The 14,879-nt window shown below is 37.4% G+C and overlaps 1 protein-coding gene across 5 annotated transcripts in view; it reads right to left on the bottom strand.

Annotated features, from left to right (window-relative positions):
- The window catches only part of Npnt (nephronectin), a 62,296-nt gene that overhangs the window by 16,530 nt on the left and 30,887 nt on the right, over positions 1–14,879 (bottom strand). For all 5 annotated transcript variants that reach the window (XM_070022401.1, XM_070022397.1, XM_070022398.1 and 2 more), the window contains 5 exons: positions 11,308–11,427; positions 9,752–9,871; positions 7,939–8,073; positions 7,521–7,643; positions 5,891–6,286 (listed from right to left, as the gene is read on the bottom strand). In XM_070022401.1, coding sequence (XP_069878502.1) covers positions 5,891–6,286; positions 7,521–7,643; positions 7,939–8,073; positions 9,752–9,871; positions 11,308–11,427 — 894 coding nt within the window. The remainder of the gene's footprint in view (positions 1–5,890; positions 6,287–7,520; positions 7,644–7,938; positions 8,074–9,751; positions 9,872–11,307; positions 11,428–14,879) is intronic.

The following is a 14,879-nucleotide window of genomic DNA, read 5'->3' as shown; positions in this document are numbered from 1 at the left end:
CAGTATAGAATAACTAGAGAAATTGTGTAGCACTGTCTATCTCAATGTATTGTCTTTTCCCTTCTATTTTTGGTACTAGGGATTGAATCTAGTGCCTCATGCTTGCTAGATAAGTGCCACACCCCTAAGTTCTTTGTTTGGCATTTTACTCTTAGATATGATCTCACTCACTGTGCCTAGGCTGGTCCCAAACTCCAACCCTCCTGCCTCCACTTCCTGAGTAGCTGTGATTACAGGTTGTGTGATCATGCCCAGAATCCTTGTTGTATTTCTGTTTTCCGGCAAGATATCATTAATTAGTTAAGTAATTTGTCAAGGTAACAGATTTCAGCACACACAATTGTAAAAAGTAATAGATTTTAAGAAAAGTAATAGCCGGCACCAGTGGCTCATGCCTATAATCTTAGCTACTCAGGATGCTGAGATCTGAGGATCATGGTTCAAAGCCAGCCCAGGCAGGAAAGCCCATGAGACTCTTATCTCCAATTAAAACCTGAAGTGGCGCTGCAGCTCAAGTGGTAGAGCACTTGTCTTGAGCTGAAGAGTCAGGGACAGCGCCAAGGCCCAGAGTTCAAGCCCCATGACCGACCAAAAAAGAAAGAAAGAAAGAAAGAAAGAAAGAAAGAAAGAAAGAAAGAAAGAAAGAAAGAAAGAAAGAAAGAAAGAAAGAAAGAAAGAAAGAAAGAAAGAGCACGTCTTATAAGAACTTCTTATTAAATATATTTCTCCAAGAAATACGATAATATTAATATATAATCTATGTTCACAAAAAAGTTTTTTCAAATGCCCAATTGTCTATTTTTATCCAGAAGACTTTAAAAGTAAGCACAGAACAGAGAAGTAATGTAAATATTACCATATATACTTGCCACTGCCAAAATGCTTGCAAGAGCAATGATAGCAAACTGTAAGCACTATTTATTAAAGGTAGCTTTGCAAATTCAGTTACTGTTCTAAGGTAGTTCCTATGACATTATCCAGACTAGTTCTGGCATTTGCTGTTGGAATAAAATGTTACAGATACCACTTTCCTAAATACCTTCTAGACTTACAAAAAGAGAAAGGTCCATATGGAATTATCTTTACATTTGAATGGCTCTTTCAGATGAAAAACAAACCTAGAGTTTTTAAGACTACAGACTGGAGGATAGAGATGAATGATGGGTTTTATGAGACAGCATTTCCCTTCTTCCCTCCCTCCCCTTTCTCTCCTTTCAGATTTAGAACTTTTGCCGAAGAAAATGGGAAGACTAGAAATGAGCTTCTGTGATTTTTTTTAACCACATTAGAGGAAATTCTTAGCCATGTGTTGATTACTAGCAATAAGGTTCTCTGAACCCCACAGGAATAAGATCTTGTTATCGTTATTTCCATCCCATAGAAAGGATCTACAGAGTTCAAAAGAGTCCTTGCCTGGGAGTGGTGACAACTGGAAAAAGAATCAAATCTCTGATGAAAGATGGAACGCAGACACAGTTACGCAGTCACAAGCCTGATCTTCGTGACACAACTCTTGCTCCTTTATGTATTGTATATATCTTCCATAAATTCTCAGAACAACCCCATGGCACTGCCTAGCAAACATCCAGGAGAACAGGATATATAAATGATGCGTCTTCTCTAAGCATGACCAGAGGACCAGACTGTAACACAACTTCTCTGGTTCAAGAGGACATCCAACAGCCTTTTCTCTCTTTCCCAGTTCAAAACCAAAGGGAACCATGAGGGTTCGCTGTGCTGCTAGGACTAAGTGGTTACCTGCACACAGGTGTCATATCAACACTGTAAGGCTCTTGGACTGAGTACAGCACTAACTCCTTGGTGGGTTAGAAAGAGGCATGGAAGGTTACCATGCAATATGGATATCAAAGCATCCACAAAAAGAATATTTAATGAAGAGGGTCTGATGAATATCAGACCCATCGTATTTGTCATCTGAACAGATTCATTTCTGAGAAGGCAATTGTCATTATTTTCCCAGAAAAGAAGCTGAGGTGATAGTGTCTCTATTTTAACATCACACTTGCTTAATGTGGTGCTAGAAACATCTAAATGAAACACAGTGTTCCAATTACTTGGTAATAAACAAGGGACATACAAAGTAGTACATTTTCATATTTATTTTTTTCTATTCATTTAATAGCTCATTCTTGCAAATCAATTTGTCTCCAAAAGATGTTTATCCAAAAATAGTATTAAAGTGATAATGAGCCATAATAAAAAGCATCAGAAAATAAAAGGATGCTTAAGGGCTTGGAGTGTGACTCATGTGGTAAGAGTGCCTTCCTAGCAAACATGAGCCCTAAGTTCGAATCCCAGTACTTCCAAAATACATATACATATATACGTACCTTCAGATTACAACCCAAAGTTATTCTGAATGAGGAAATGCTATCCTTGCTATACAAATGACTTCAGCTTTACTAGTTCAACAGGAAAATAAATATTAAATCATGTGTCAAGGTAAGAATTTCACATGTACGTTTCCATCTAATTCATACAGCTATCCACGGAGGTGTATACCATCATGATTCAGGATTTGCAAATGAGGAGACCAAATGCAATACTTTATAGCCAAATAAAGGTTCAACTTAAATCTGTATATTTTCTGGACAGAAATGTGTTTTTTTCTTTATCATCCATTATAGGATACAATGAAAATATAAATCAATACAAATTTTGAAAACTTCCAGAATTCACAGCACTAGATCCTGACCTAGACGCAGTGACAATTCACTCCTTCAAAACACTTGCAGAAATGTAATCTTCACGGAGATGTCAGGCATCTCCTCAGGGTCTCTGTGGGCCTTGCTGTTTACAAGAGAACAAACTGGTTTAAAGACCTTTTCACCTCTTAGAAGAAACAATCTTTTCACTCATCACCACTGAGAATCAGAAATAAGAGACCACAGTATTTCCACAACTAAAAACAATGGAAACAAACTAGCTAGAGACTACAAACTCTGTAGACGGGAAGAGGGGAGACAATTTCATTGATCATGCAGCAAAGTACAAATCAGTAAAAAAAGAAACTTTTTTTCCTTCTTATTGATTGGTTCTTGGAATTTCAATGCATTCTCATGTTCTGCAATAATATAGCAACTGAGGCTGGTGACACATTTCCTCTAGTTTGTATGATTCAGATGAATATATGCATAGGCACATTGTTATATTTTACATCTACCTAATGCTGGCCTTTTAAACTTCTTTTTTTAAAAAATATCTTTAAGTCTTTTCTCAAAGGACAACACAAATGATAGAGAAAAACTCTATTTAACAGGCCTTTCACTGAAAAACATCCTCTTTACAGGAGCCTGTTAAATTATAGACATAATTCTAAAAACTTACAAAGCAAAGACAGCCAAATTCTTTTCTGAGATTTGAGAGTTGTGAAGGGTACCTTAAGAAGTCATCTGAAAAATAATCCTCAATGAATAAAAAAGTTGAGGTGAAATATCGTTAGGTTCTTTTTTCTGTTCACTGTGAATACAGACTAGTCATGTTTTTCTGAATTAAAAGCCCTTCCCTTATTCAGAATGCATGCTCTAACCACAAGATGACAAGTTAAGAAGTGTCCAGAATAGTTCCTTGTGTGCTCAACTTAATGAGCAGCTATGGCTGAAGATGAAGTGAGAGTGGAATTTCACTTCTGGCAGGCATGTCTAAAGGCAGCACCACTATCTGCGGCATGCAACAGCCTTGGCACAGGACCAAGCTAATCCTCTCCCAGGCATGTCTTTAAGATCACACTCTCTTACAACAAGTGCCCTTAAGAATCACTGAAACCCTGCATCTCCCTAAATGTATCCTTCTAACTTACCATTATGTGAAATTCACTTATGTGTAGCTCTGGATAGGAATAATGGAGAGGCTTTTAAAGACTAATATTTAACCAAATGATAAATGTATTTTTATGTTAGAACACCTTTTTACCTTAAATTGCCAAATAATCTAAAAATTATATTGATTCCCAGAAATGTACATGACCACAACAGAATTAGAGAATCTTTCATCTCTCTTTAAACAGACAAAAGCCTAAAAGGGAGAAAAAAATAAGGGTTTTATACATGTGAACGGCAGCTTCTATTTTTCTTTTTTTTAAGAATTAAAACATCAGTATTCTATAAAATATGAAAGGCACAAAATTTGATTCCACCATGGAAGGTCTGGGTAAAGACCAAGAAGAAACTGATATTATGTAAAAAAAAGAAGAGGGAGGGAGAGAAGTAAATATAAATACAAGTTAATAAAAATGAACAAAGTAATACAGAACAGAGGAATACATACCGGAACCAAACAGTGGATGAAAATACAAATTTTGTCTCTATAACTTCTCTTCTCATTGAGAATGTGCCCTCTAGCATGACCTCCCTTTTAAATGTGGGAGTCTTGGATATAAAGTAGCTCCAATCTAGAGCTAGTCACAATTGACAGTGAATACAGTGGGAGCTGTCCCCCCTCTTTTATCTCTCCAGGATGTGATCCTCTAAGTCACTGCCTATGCAAAAATGCTTCCTTCTTCTGGGCCTTTCTTGTGCTAGCTTCATTAACAAGGCCTCCATTTCCTCAACCCCCTTTTCTCCTATCAGGAAGTCTCCCTTCCCCTGAATAATCCATACCCAAAAGCTGACTGGATATTCCTTCTCTCCCCTCCCATAATGTCCTACAGGAATCTCATTCGTGAACAAAGTACCAGGTATTTCCTCTGTGATTATTTTTCTCACTGCACTATAAGTTTTTCTGTTTCATCTTTTCAAGTCCAATGCCTACTTTAAGATGTGGCACTCTAGTGGACAGTGGAAAATGTTCACTGATGCTGGGTCTGGTGGCTCATTATCTAATCCTAGCTCTTCAGAAGGTAGAGCTCAAGAGGACTGCAGTTCAAGGTCATCCCAGGCATAAATGTGAGGCCTGATTTTAAAAATAACCAAAGGAGAGGAGCAGAGGGGAGGAGAGGAGAGGGGAGGGAGGGAACTGGGTTGTGGCTAAAGTGGTATTTGCCTGACAAACAGGCAGTTCAGAGCCCAGTGCTACCAAAAAATGTCCACTGAATGAACATTGGATTAAAAGATACACTAGCCACTAGTAGCTCACACTTGGCATCCCAGCTACTCAGGTGGCCGAGATCTGAGGATTTGAGGATGGTTTGAAGGCAGTAAAGTCCATGAGACTCTTATCTCCAATTAGCAACCCATTTTTTAATAGTCATAAGTGGAACTGTGACTCAAGTGGCACAACACTAGTGTTGAGCACAAAAGTTCAGAGACAGTGTCCAAGCAATGAGTTCACACCCCCAGGATAAGCACACACACACAAAAGAGTTAAATAGTAAGTTTCTCATCGCTTAAGAATTTTCAATACATCTACCTCTGTTAGAATAATTCCCATATTGGACTACCCTATGATGATATCTATTAGTCTATCCTTCCTTTCTTCCTTCCTTCCTCCCACCCTTCCTTCCTCTTTCTCTCTTCTTTCTCTCTCTTTCCTTCCTTCCTTTTCTCTTTTCCTTGTGTATGTGTGTGTACACACATGTGCATATGCATACACCCGTGCGCACGCACGCGCGCGCACACACACACACACACGTGCCCATGCACTAGGGCTTGAACTCAGAGACTCATACTCTCATTTGACTTTTTTGCTCCAGGCTGGTATTTGAGCCACATCTCCACTTCCCAGTCTTTCCATTTCTATACACAGTCCTTCCTACTTCCTCAATTCCATCATTTCTTTACATAGTTCTTTATAATATTTATCAGTAGGGATATATGGCCTATCTAGCGTTTCTCTTTATCTGTTTCTTATTTAAGACAAGGCCTAGGATTGAAATGTCACCACAAAGAGCCTATTAAAAAAAAAAAAACATAGAAACATTTGTGTAACTTACTAAACACATCCCCTCTGGGTTTCTGAGGATCTGTCTGAATCCTGTTGTCAACTGTAATCCCACTTGATGTACTGGTAGCTGGCGCAATGGTTGTCACTCTAGTGGAAGGCCTCTCTGGGGTAGGCGGTGGTGGAGGTGTTAGGAATTCTGTGGGGAGGGGTGGTGGCGGTGGTGGTGGAGTAGGTTGTCGTGTTGGCTTTGGTGTAGGTCTTGTTGTTGGTTTAGAAGTGGGCCTGCTGGTAATGACAGGAGGAATATACGGTGTCTTCAGAGGCCACCTTGTACTTCCAACATCCGGAATCCAATTTGTATGTCCTCCATCACCCTTTAAACCCGTATTGTTTCCCATTGGTACGTGAATTGGACCTGATGGTTCAATCATGACTCTGGGAATATCTGAAAAAAATCCATAGATTTACGTTAGTATGTAATCATTTCTGTCTAAAAAGACATTATACTATAAAATGCATGCACCCACAGAGAAAGACCACATGCCAACTGGTCTTCCCACATTTAGATTATTACCTATTGTGGATCCTGTTACCTTCCTAATAGCAAATGTGTGGGTGAGAAATTCAATGTGTGCAAAATATACTGGGATTTCTATAAGGAATATGTATTACTTTTTGAAATACAAAATGTTTTAAATATTTGTGCAGTGATAACAAACATCAATTGACAAGATTTTGAACAATGCAGACATTACTAGTTCCTTCCAATCTAAGAAAGGTACAGAGTGAAGTTCACCTATGCTACATGCATATTATTAAATTGTGTTTAGAATTTTCTAAAGACTAATCCTTTTCATACCTACATTCATATAGATAGACAATTCATGACTAAATGTTCTACAGATATTTTCATAGTTGACTTTCCTTTCCCCTTACTAATTTATACAATTGCTTTCTACATCGAAAAATTCAGAGTTTATGATAATCATCTATGGAATCTTTTCCCTTGGCAATCTTCACCAAAAACATCAATATTTAATCTGCCTGGAATGATATACCTCAGCCTGGTGAAGGCTACATGACCCTTCAAAAGCCCCTTTAATCCAGATGGTTTTATGCCCCATGGTTTTCAGTAAATATTTTACTTAGGAAATTTTAAAAATTATCTAGTGCTATGTGAAATGTATGCTGAGTGTGGCCCTGGGTTTGTAAAAGCTTTCATCTTAGTGTGTATTTTTTTCATGTTTATCTAATCCACTACTCCAAACATAGCTTATAAAAACTTAAGCAAAGCAGTCTTGAATGTAGAGGAAATTATATTAGCATTATTTTTCAATAGTAGAGAAGTGTAGAATGAAGGAACAAAAATGAAGAACATATTCAAACTAGTATCATAATATATAGCTATTTATTTCTCAGGGAGGACTATACCATGCTTTTCCTGCTAAAGGAAGCAGCTGAGAGTCAAAAAATTCTATAATTTTAAGATCAGAATATATTATTGAGACTTTCATTTTAAAAATACTGTAGCAAGTGATTTTGCTGTTTTTAGAAAACATAGACTAATAGCTTTAACTATGAACATTATATGTCTTTGATAACTAATACATTCTTTATCTTCCCCAGCAACGGCATTTATGTAATCCTGTATTTCCTGCTGGGAAACAAGTGTTACTCACACACACAGTTCCATCCATCGCCTTCATAGCCATCTTTACATTTACACTGGTAGGATCCATGTACGTTGTAACATTGTGCAAAGCTGCTGCACTGATGCTGACCAAGAGAGCATTCATCTACATCTGCATTCGCGGGTAGGAGAAGGAGTAATTTCATTAAGAAATGGTGTGATGACATGCAAAATCACACACACGATCAAAAACGATTTTTTTCCAATGCAAAGGTCCACATAAATCCAGCAGATAAACAAGAAAAAAAATAGCATAACATTTGTATCCAGAACTACCTGGACATTGGTTGGTTTGTCTTAATTCATTGCCTATGCCCTTTCCCCATCCCTAACATCCCAACCATCACTGTGGCTCAGAGACATTCCAGTGATAGAACAAACACAAAACAATGATGGAGTTTATTTACCATGACATTGATATTTGCCTCCAATGTACATGAGGTCGAAGCCTTTATGACACTTGCAGATGTAACTTCCAAAAGTGTTGACACACTGCCTAAATCTGGGGCAGGACACTTTCCCTGTAGCACATTCATCAACATCTAGAAACATAAGTTAATTACATCTTAGTACGCATGAGGGCATGTTCAGACAGTGTAGGTTTAAGACAAATAACTGACAGCCACTGTTGCCTGACACACAGTAGCTCAAAAGCAAACACAAATTTCATATCTCCAAATCCCTGCATCCCGCTAATGCCAGCTGTGATTTCTCATACCCTGAATTAGAACATACACTGTGTCTACACAGTTGAAGCAAAGGTTTTAACTTCAAGGAGTCATCCTTTACAATCCTCATTCCCTTAACTCCCAAATCATCAAGTTCAGTTAATTCTACTTCTCAACAATTAATTATTAAGCCTGTGTAACCACTGCTATAACCCTATTTCTAAGCCACAGTCACCAGCCACACACAGTTGGAGGAATCTCCACACTGGTCTTCATGCTGCCAGTCTTACCTTCTCCAAAGTATTCACTACCAAACTATCAAAATAATTCCATTACAACATGAGGTCATTATTATGCTTGAAACCTTTTAAGTGTTTTATTCACTTTTTGAATTAAATTTATATTTGTCTCTATGTCATTTTGGAAGACCTACAATAAATATTCCTCATCTATAACTATGGCTTATGTCTCAAGACACCACCTACTCATGCTCTTCAATTAAGTGACTTACTTCTTTTCAAACCTCACAAAGGCCACGTGTGGCAGTGGACATTTGTAATCCTAGCACTCTAGGCTGAGACAGAGTCTCAAGAGTTCAAGGCCAGCCTGGGCTACTAAGTGTCTGTCTTAAAAAGAAAACAAAATAAATTTACAAAATCCACACTCAAGCCAACTTCTTTCTTACTGCCGTAGCCGGCAATATTTTCAACTGTTGGCAGATTCTCCATATGTGTAAGGGGCTTTCTTTGACCATTACTTTCTAAAACAGACCCTTTCTAGGGGGTTATTCTCATATTGCTTCATGTTAACATTTAGCCCTGAGCATAATTTAAGCAATTCTTATTTCTTTTGTCTAATCACTGACTAGAATGTTGATTTCATTAAGATCCACTCTATCATTACTGTATATCTAGTGAAATGCCTGGAAGGTAGAAGCTGCTCAGTAAATCTCTTGATTACTTAGTACCTTCATGTCATCTTGATCACATGCTAGGTACCGTACTAGTCTCTGAAGACAGGGTCTCATCCAGTGCCCAAAATGGTTCTGTACAGCATGACTTTAATAAAGAGATGCAAACTCATACGCAAGAAAGTTCCTTGCCTAACTAAAGTTACTTGTCTAGATCTAGCGGAGCCAGGTTTGACACTGTAACAGACTCAGCCACAGTCTATACTGCCATCTTAATTTCCTAGGAAATAAATCTAACCCCTGTGGTGTAATAGATAATTTAGCCCCATCAATCTCTTCAGCCTGGCTACTTCATTGTTCCCGCTTGCCTCGGACATTCTAGAAATACTGGGCTCTTCTTGACTTCCTATACATTGTACTTTGTTGAATCTCAGGGCCTTGGCACATGTGATTTGCTCTGCCCAGAGTTTCCTCCTGTCCTCCATTCCTGAGGAAACAAGGTTCCTATGGACCATTCACAGAGGTCCTCTGTGAATACATCTGGCAGCTAGTGTAAGGGAGTGTCTTTTCCCTTTCTTCAACCTTCTGTCTGCCTTTGTCCTGCAGAGACTGTGGACAGAAGGGCTTGCTTCTTCAACTTACCCACACAGGTCCGCCCATCCGGAGCCAGCTGCAGGCCAGGGGAGGGGCACTGGCATCGGACTTGTCCTTTCAGCACATCGCAACCATACTGACAGTTGGCCATGGAGCACGTTAGTGCACCTGAGAACAGAGCGACGGCTGACTCAGAGGGCTAGGAAACAATCTGTAATTTAAATAACTATGTGCTTCACCTGTCCAGAGTGAGTAACAATGAATAAATAATGACAACAAAGAGGCCTCCATTGACGAACCTTCTAAAAAGAGGGAAAATGGAAGGAGATACCAGGAGTGGAAGGCAGGTCAAGAGACAAGAGTGTGGGGGAAATATGGCAAGCAACTTTATATATATATATATATATATATATATATATATATATATATATATATATATATGTATATATGCATAGATACATGACAATATAATAAAATCCAATATTTGATGTGATTAACATATGGTAATAATTGTTTAATCGTTTAAAAATGAACAAAGGGCAAGACTTCCCATTTTGTAAGAAAGATTAAGAGGTGAGTTTATCATCACCATCATCTGGAGCAAATTCAAATGTTTTAAAGAATTTAAAGACACATATAAGACTTCGAACTCACATAGATTATCTGGAAATTTTTTCAGTGGCCAAGGAAAGTAGAAAATTGAGGTATCCTTCCAGATTACTCAGTCTAAGTGCTGTTCTTAACCAAAACATCCAAATAACTACCTTAATCATCCATGAAATCTCTCTGGAGGGCAGATGTCTCAGTGACTTGCTGTATCAGAAGGCTTTTGTGTTCCTGCCACATAGTGCTAAACACGCCATTCCAAAACTGTCCTTTGTTATATATAGAGAGCGATAAGTACAATCTGCCAGTCTTTTTTACTTTTTTTTTTACTTTATAAAATATAGCCTCGTTAACGGGTCATTTGATAAAAATAAAAATTAAGTCATTAATTGTTGAAGATGATAAAAACACAAGCTCAGTTCATCCATCAGCTAGGCAGAGTTGTAGATTATTGTCCATTTTACAAATGCATTCTAACATTAGTAGGAAAATCTACTTCTTTTTGTGAAAAATATACAGCAAATCTGCGTTTATGATATATGCATTTCCTTTGTTCACTTCTGAAACTTAAAATCTTCAGACTATTACCAAAGATAAAAATGAAGTGAGAAGGAATTTATGTTCATAAACACACAGCCGACCCGATAGATTCTCTCTGAGCAGTATCTCAATAATCAGTCATTTAAAAAAATTCTACCTATAATAGCTCTACATACAAGTAGAACACAGGGATAAACACATTGCCCTCAATTTTGCGATCTCTATTCTAACCATCATTTCCAAGTCAATTCAAAATCGGCATCCACAATAAAAGAATGTCACACATCTAAAATGGGTACCTCTTATTCTGAATTTCAGTTCCTTAGGCACACTTATAAACACATACACACATCCTGTTTGGACGGACCCAAGAGGCCATGTTCCCAAAGGCATGCTACCAGAGCATGCTACAATTCAAGCCCGAAGCCCTTAGAAAGCAGTTAAGATTCTTGACATACTTGAGCAAGAGCCATCCGGCATAAGCATATATCCGTTGAGACAGTAGCACTTGTAGCTGCCGAATGTGTTCATGCACCTGTGCTTACAGGGCCGGGGCTTCAGGCCACACTCGTTTAGATCTGAAAAGAATGTGGGTTGATGCAGAAAAACAAAATCACAACTCCTCAACACTAACACACAATATTTCAAATGCTTCCTGATATAGAGACATAAAGGAGAAAAGCAGTTTGAGGACTTTTCTGGAACCATTATTATGTGAGAGAAAGCTTGTTCACGCACTCTTAACTGTTCTCTATACTAATGGTGGCCACATGTCACCATGACCTTTGTGATTCTCTGTTCATAAAGGACCATTAGGAAGAATCTCCTGACCAGTATGCATCTGCCTCTTCACCCCTAGAAAGAGAGCATACTTACCTCCTCATGGTTAAAGGATGCTCTCTCAATCATATCTCCAGCTGCAAATATGCTAAAACTCCTATGTTCTACTGCGAGATCTGTGTGGGGGGGAGGGGGGATGTCTGGGGCTTGAACTCAAGGCCTGAGCATTGTCCCTGAGCTGCTTTTGCTCGAAGCTAGTGCTCTACCCCTTGAGCCACATCTCCTCCACACTTCCTGCTTTTTGGTAGCTAACTGAAGATTCTCACCAACTTCCCACCCACACTGGTTTTGAACTGTGATCCTCAGATCCCAGCCTCCTGAGTACTAGGATTACAGGGTGAGCTAAAGCCTGGCAAGATCTGTTTTTGATAATCATGTTACTTTCAATTTTTTTGTCTCTTTAAAGAAGTATTATATGAGTATAGTTTACATCACAAGGTAGCTATATTAAACATTAGACTGCTTGATAGTCTCAAAAAATGGCTATGTTTTTCAGAGGATAAAACTACATAAATTACAGTAATCATTATTGTGGGATTTTTGCGGTTGTTCAAATTTGGAGATTCTATACTGATCTCAGATTAAAAAGGAAAATTCAGTCTATTGCTTTAATATGCATTCAAGTTACAAAATAAATTAGGAAAAGAAACCTGTAATTTATTTTCACTATGTGGCAGTTAAAGGAGACTGTGGAAACACTAATGGACAAACATAATGGACTATCAGAATACATTTTTATGTTTATTGGCTTAAATATCAATATGAAATGGATTAATGAATTCTACATTATAAAAGTTTCTAACTCAAGTTGAACATTGCCTCTAATGAACATAAAATTCACAATGACATATGAACACTGACATAATAATGCCCATAATATAAACTTCATTAAAAAGAAATGTGACCACATGTTTATTTTGTCTGGAAACACCAGCATAAGTACCTGATTAGCATAATTCAATTATCAATTAATCCATGTCACTGAGTAAGAAATAGAGCCAATATATTTAGTTAAAAAGTTGTCTTCAAATTGGGATTGGGGGGGAGGGGGGAGGCTGGGAAGGGATGTGAAGGGTAAACAAAGGAGGAGGCTGCAATGCTTGGTAAGAAATGTACGCATTATCCTGCCCATGTAATTGTAACTCCTCTGTACAGTATGTTCACAAATAAAATAAAATTTTAAAAAAATAAAGCTAAAATGGGAAGAAAAAAAAAGTTGTCTTCAAATATAATCGAATTTAAACCTAACTTGTTCATGTTTAAAATCTGCATATTTTACTGCAGAAAATCACTTAGTTTCAATATGTTTTAAAACCACTAAATAAAGAATGGCTCTAAGAATATTTTCACACCATAATCACTTTCTACATGGTCTTTTTTTTCTACTCTTAACACAAATATAAGCAAATCTTCAGCTGGAAAAAAATTCTGGGAAGGTAAATTAAAGCAAATATTTTTGTTGTTTCTTATGCTTTCTTCAATTCTCTATTCTATTGTGCCTTAGTCAAGGCTTTTCAAAACAGAACATTTTAAATATTTCAAAATGTTTCCTTCATAGAAGGGGCTTTGCAGATTGCAGAGCCAAAAAAAAATAGTTTTCTCCCTTTGTTAGATCAATAATCCAGGAGAACTGACTGAGCAGAAATTCTCCTCCATTCTCAAGTTGCTCTACCTGTATGCAGTATTTATTAAAAGTATGAGTCAGAGAAATTTGTCCCATCTTCTCAGAGGAGTTCATTATCACCACTAACACTGTCCTGCAGTCATACCTGGCTTTGATCAATCCATGATTGATACTACTGGAAGTAATACTTAAATCTGAGTATAAGAGAAAAGCTTTGTATTTAAATTTTTTCTCTGCAACAAACAAAAATGAATAGAGTAGAATCAAGCAAAAAAAGATTAAATTGTAAATTTTTAAAGCATACTAATGGATTTTTGAAGTATGAATTTAAAATCCCTAAGCGTATTTTAGATGGTTCTAGAAACTTCTGTAGATGCCTGATGGGAACTAGTTAGATGTTTACAACTTCATGTAGCTTAGGAACAAGGAGTATTCACACTGGTGAAAATCTCTTCAGACACTGCTTCCTTTGGACTAAAGCTGACACCCAGTTGAGGCAGCTTTTTTACCATCTGGCTCCAATGTTAGCCAAAAACAGAGGCCCCTTAGCTACTGCTATGAGAATCCAGATTGGGGCTGCCAGTGGTCTTAGAGACTGGCTTTAATGAAAATGTATCCTGCCCTTCCCATAGGAAAAGCACTTTGGGGCTAGGAGTCTTGAAATTGAAATAAAAACCAACAGTCATCATTGGGAAAAATCTAGGACTTACTTTATGAAATGATATGGGAAATGAGTGCATGTAGAGATTTATTGGCTATTTTACCTGTTATTAAATATGTACATAAGTATCCAAACATATGGAAAGCAATTTGAGAAAGCGGCCTTCTAAGAGCCGTTGATGGACTGTATGACATTCCCTGACAGATGCATGGTATTAATATCCCCAGTGACTGCCATCATGGCCCATCAATCTCACACAAGTGTCTCCTAAAAACTGCACAATGACTTTTACCAAAACTACTGTAGCCATGACAAAATAGGATCCACAGTCATCCATGTTTATCGATATCTGTTAAAATATCAGTTTTCTTTGGGCACTCCAAAACATTATACACATTTGATATCCTGGTAAGTAACCTCACTGCCTGCAATTTCTATAATTATGTTACCTATTTTCCAGACCTGAAGGCTTATAAAATTGAATTAGGGTGTTCTGCTTTCGATAAATGCTATGCTTGTTACTACAATTTATCATACTATAAACTAGCAACAATGTGCTGTTATCAAAGTAAGTCAGAAATTGAAAAATGGCATCTCCAAATTACAGTAAATGATTGTATAAGAAGAAGGAAATAAAAACCATGAAAATTCTCCTTGATACACACTGTCTCAAGTAAATCTTAAAAGTGAGTAAGAGACCTTATACTCACTTTTAGGAAACAGAGGTTGAGTTTTTTTTTTTATTTTAAACTTACTTTAATCTTGCTCCTTCTGGGAGTTCATAATAAAGCATAAATCATCAGGGAAAGATCTATGATAAATTTAATAAATGCTATCAGGTACCTAGCTGACATCAAAGGATAGAAATTTACAATTAAACCACTTACATTCAAATATTTTAAGTA

This window comes from Dipodomys merriami, unplaced genomic scaffold, assembly GCF_024711535.1.
Source record: "Dipodomys merriami isolate MVZ:Mamm:240054 unplaced genomic scaffold, mDipMer1.0.p SCAF_15, whole genome shotgun sequence".
NCBI classification, from domain to species: Eukaryota; Metazoa; Chordata; class Mammalia; order Rodentia; family Heteromyidae; genus Dipodomys; species Dipodomys merriami.
Note: the sequence above shows the minus strand (reverse complement) of the source record. Positions and strands in the feature narration are given on the sequence as shown.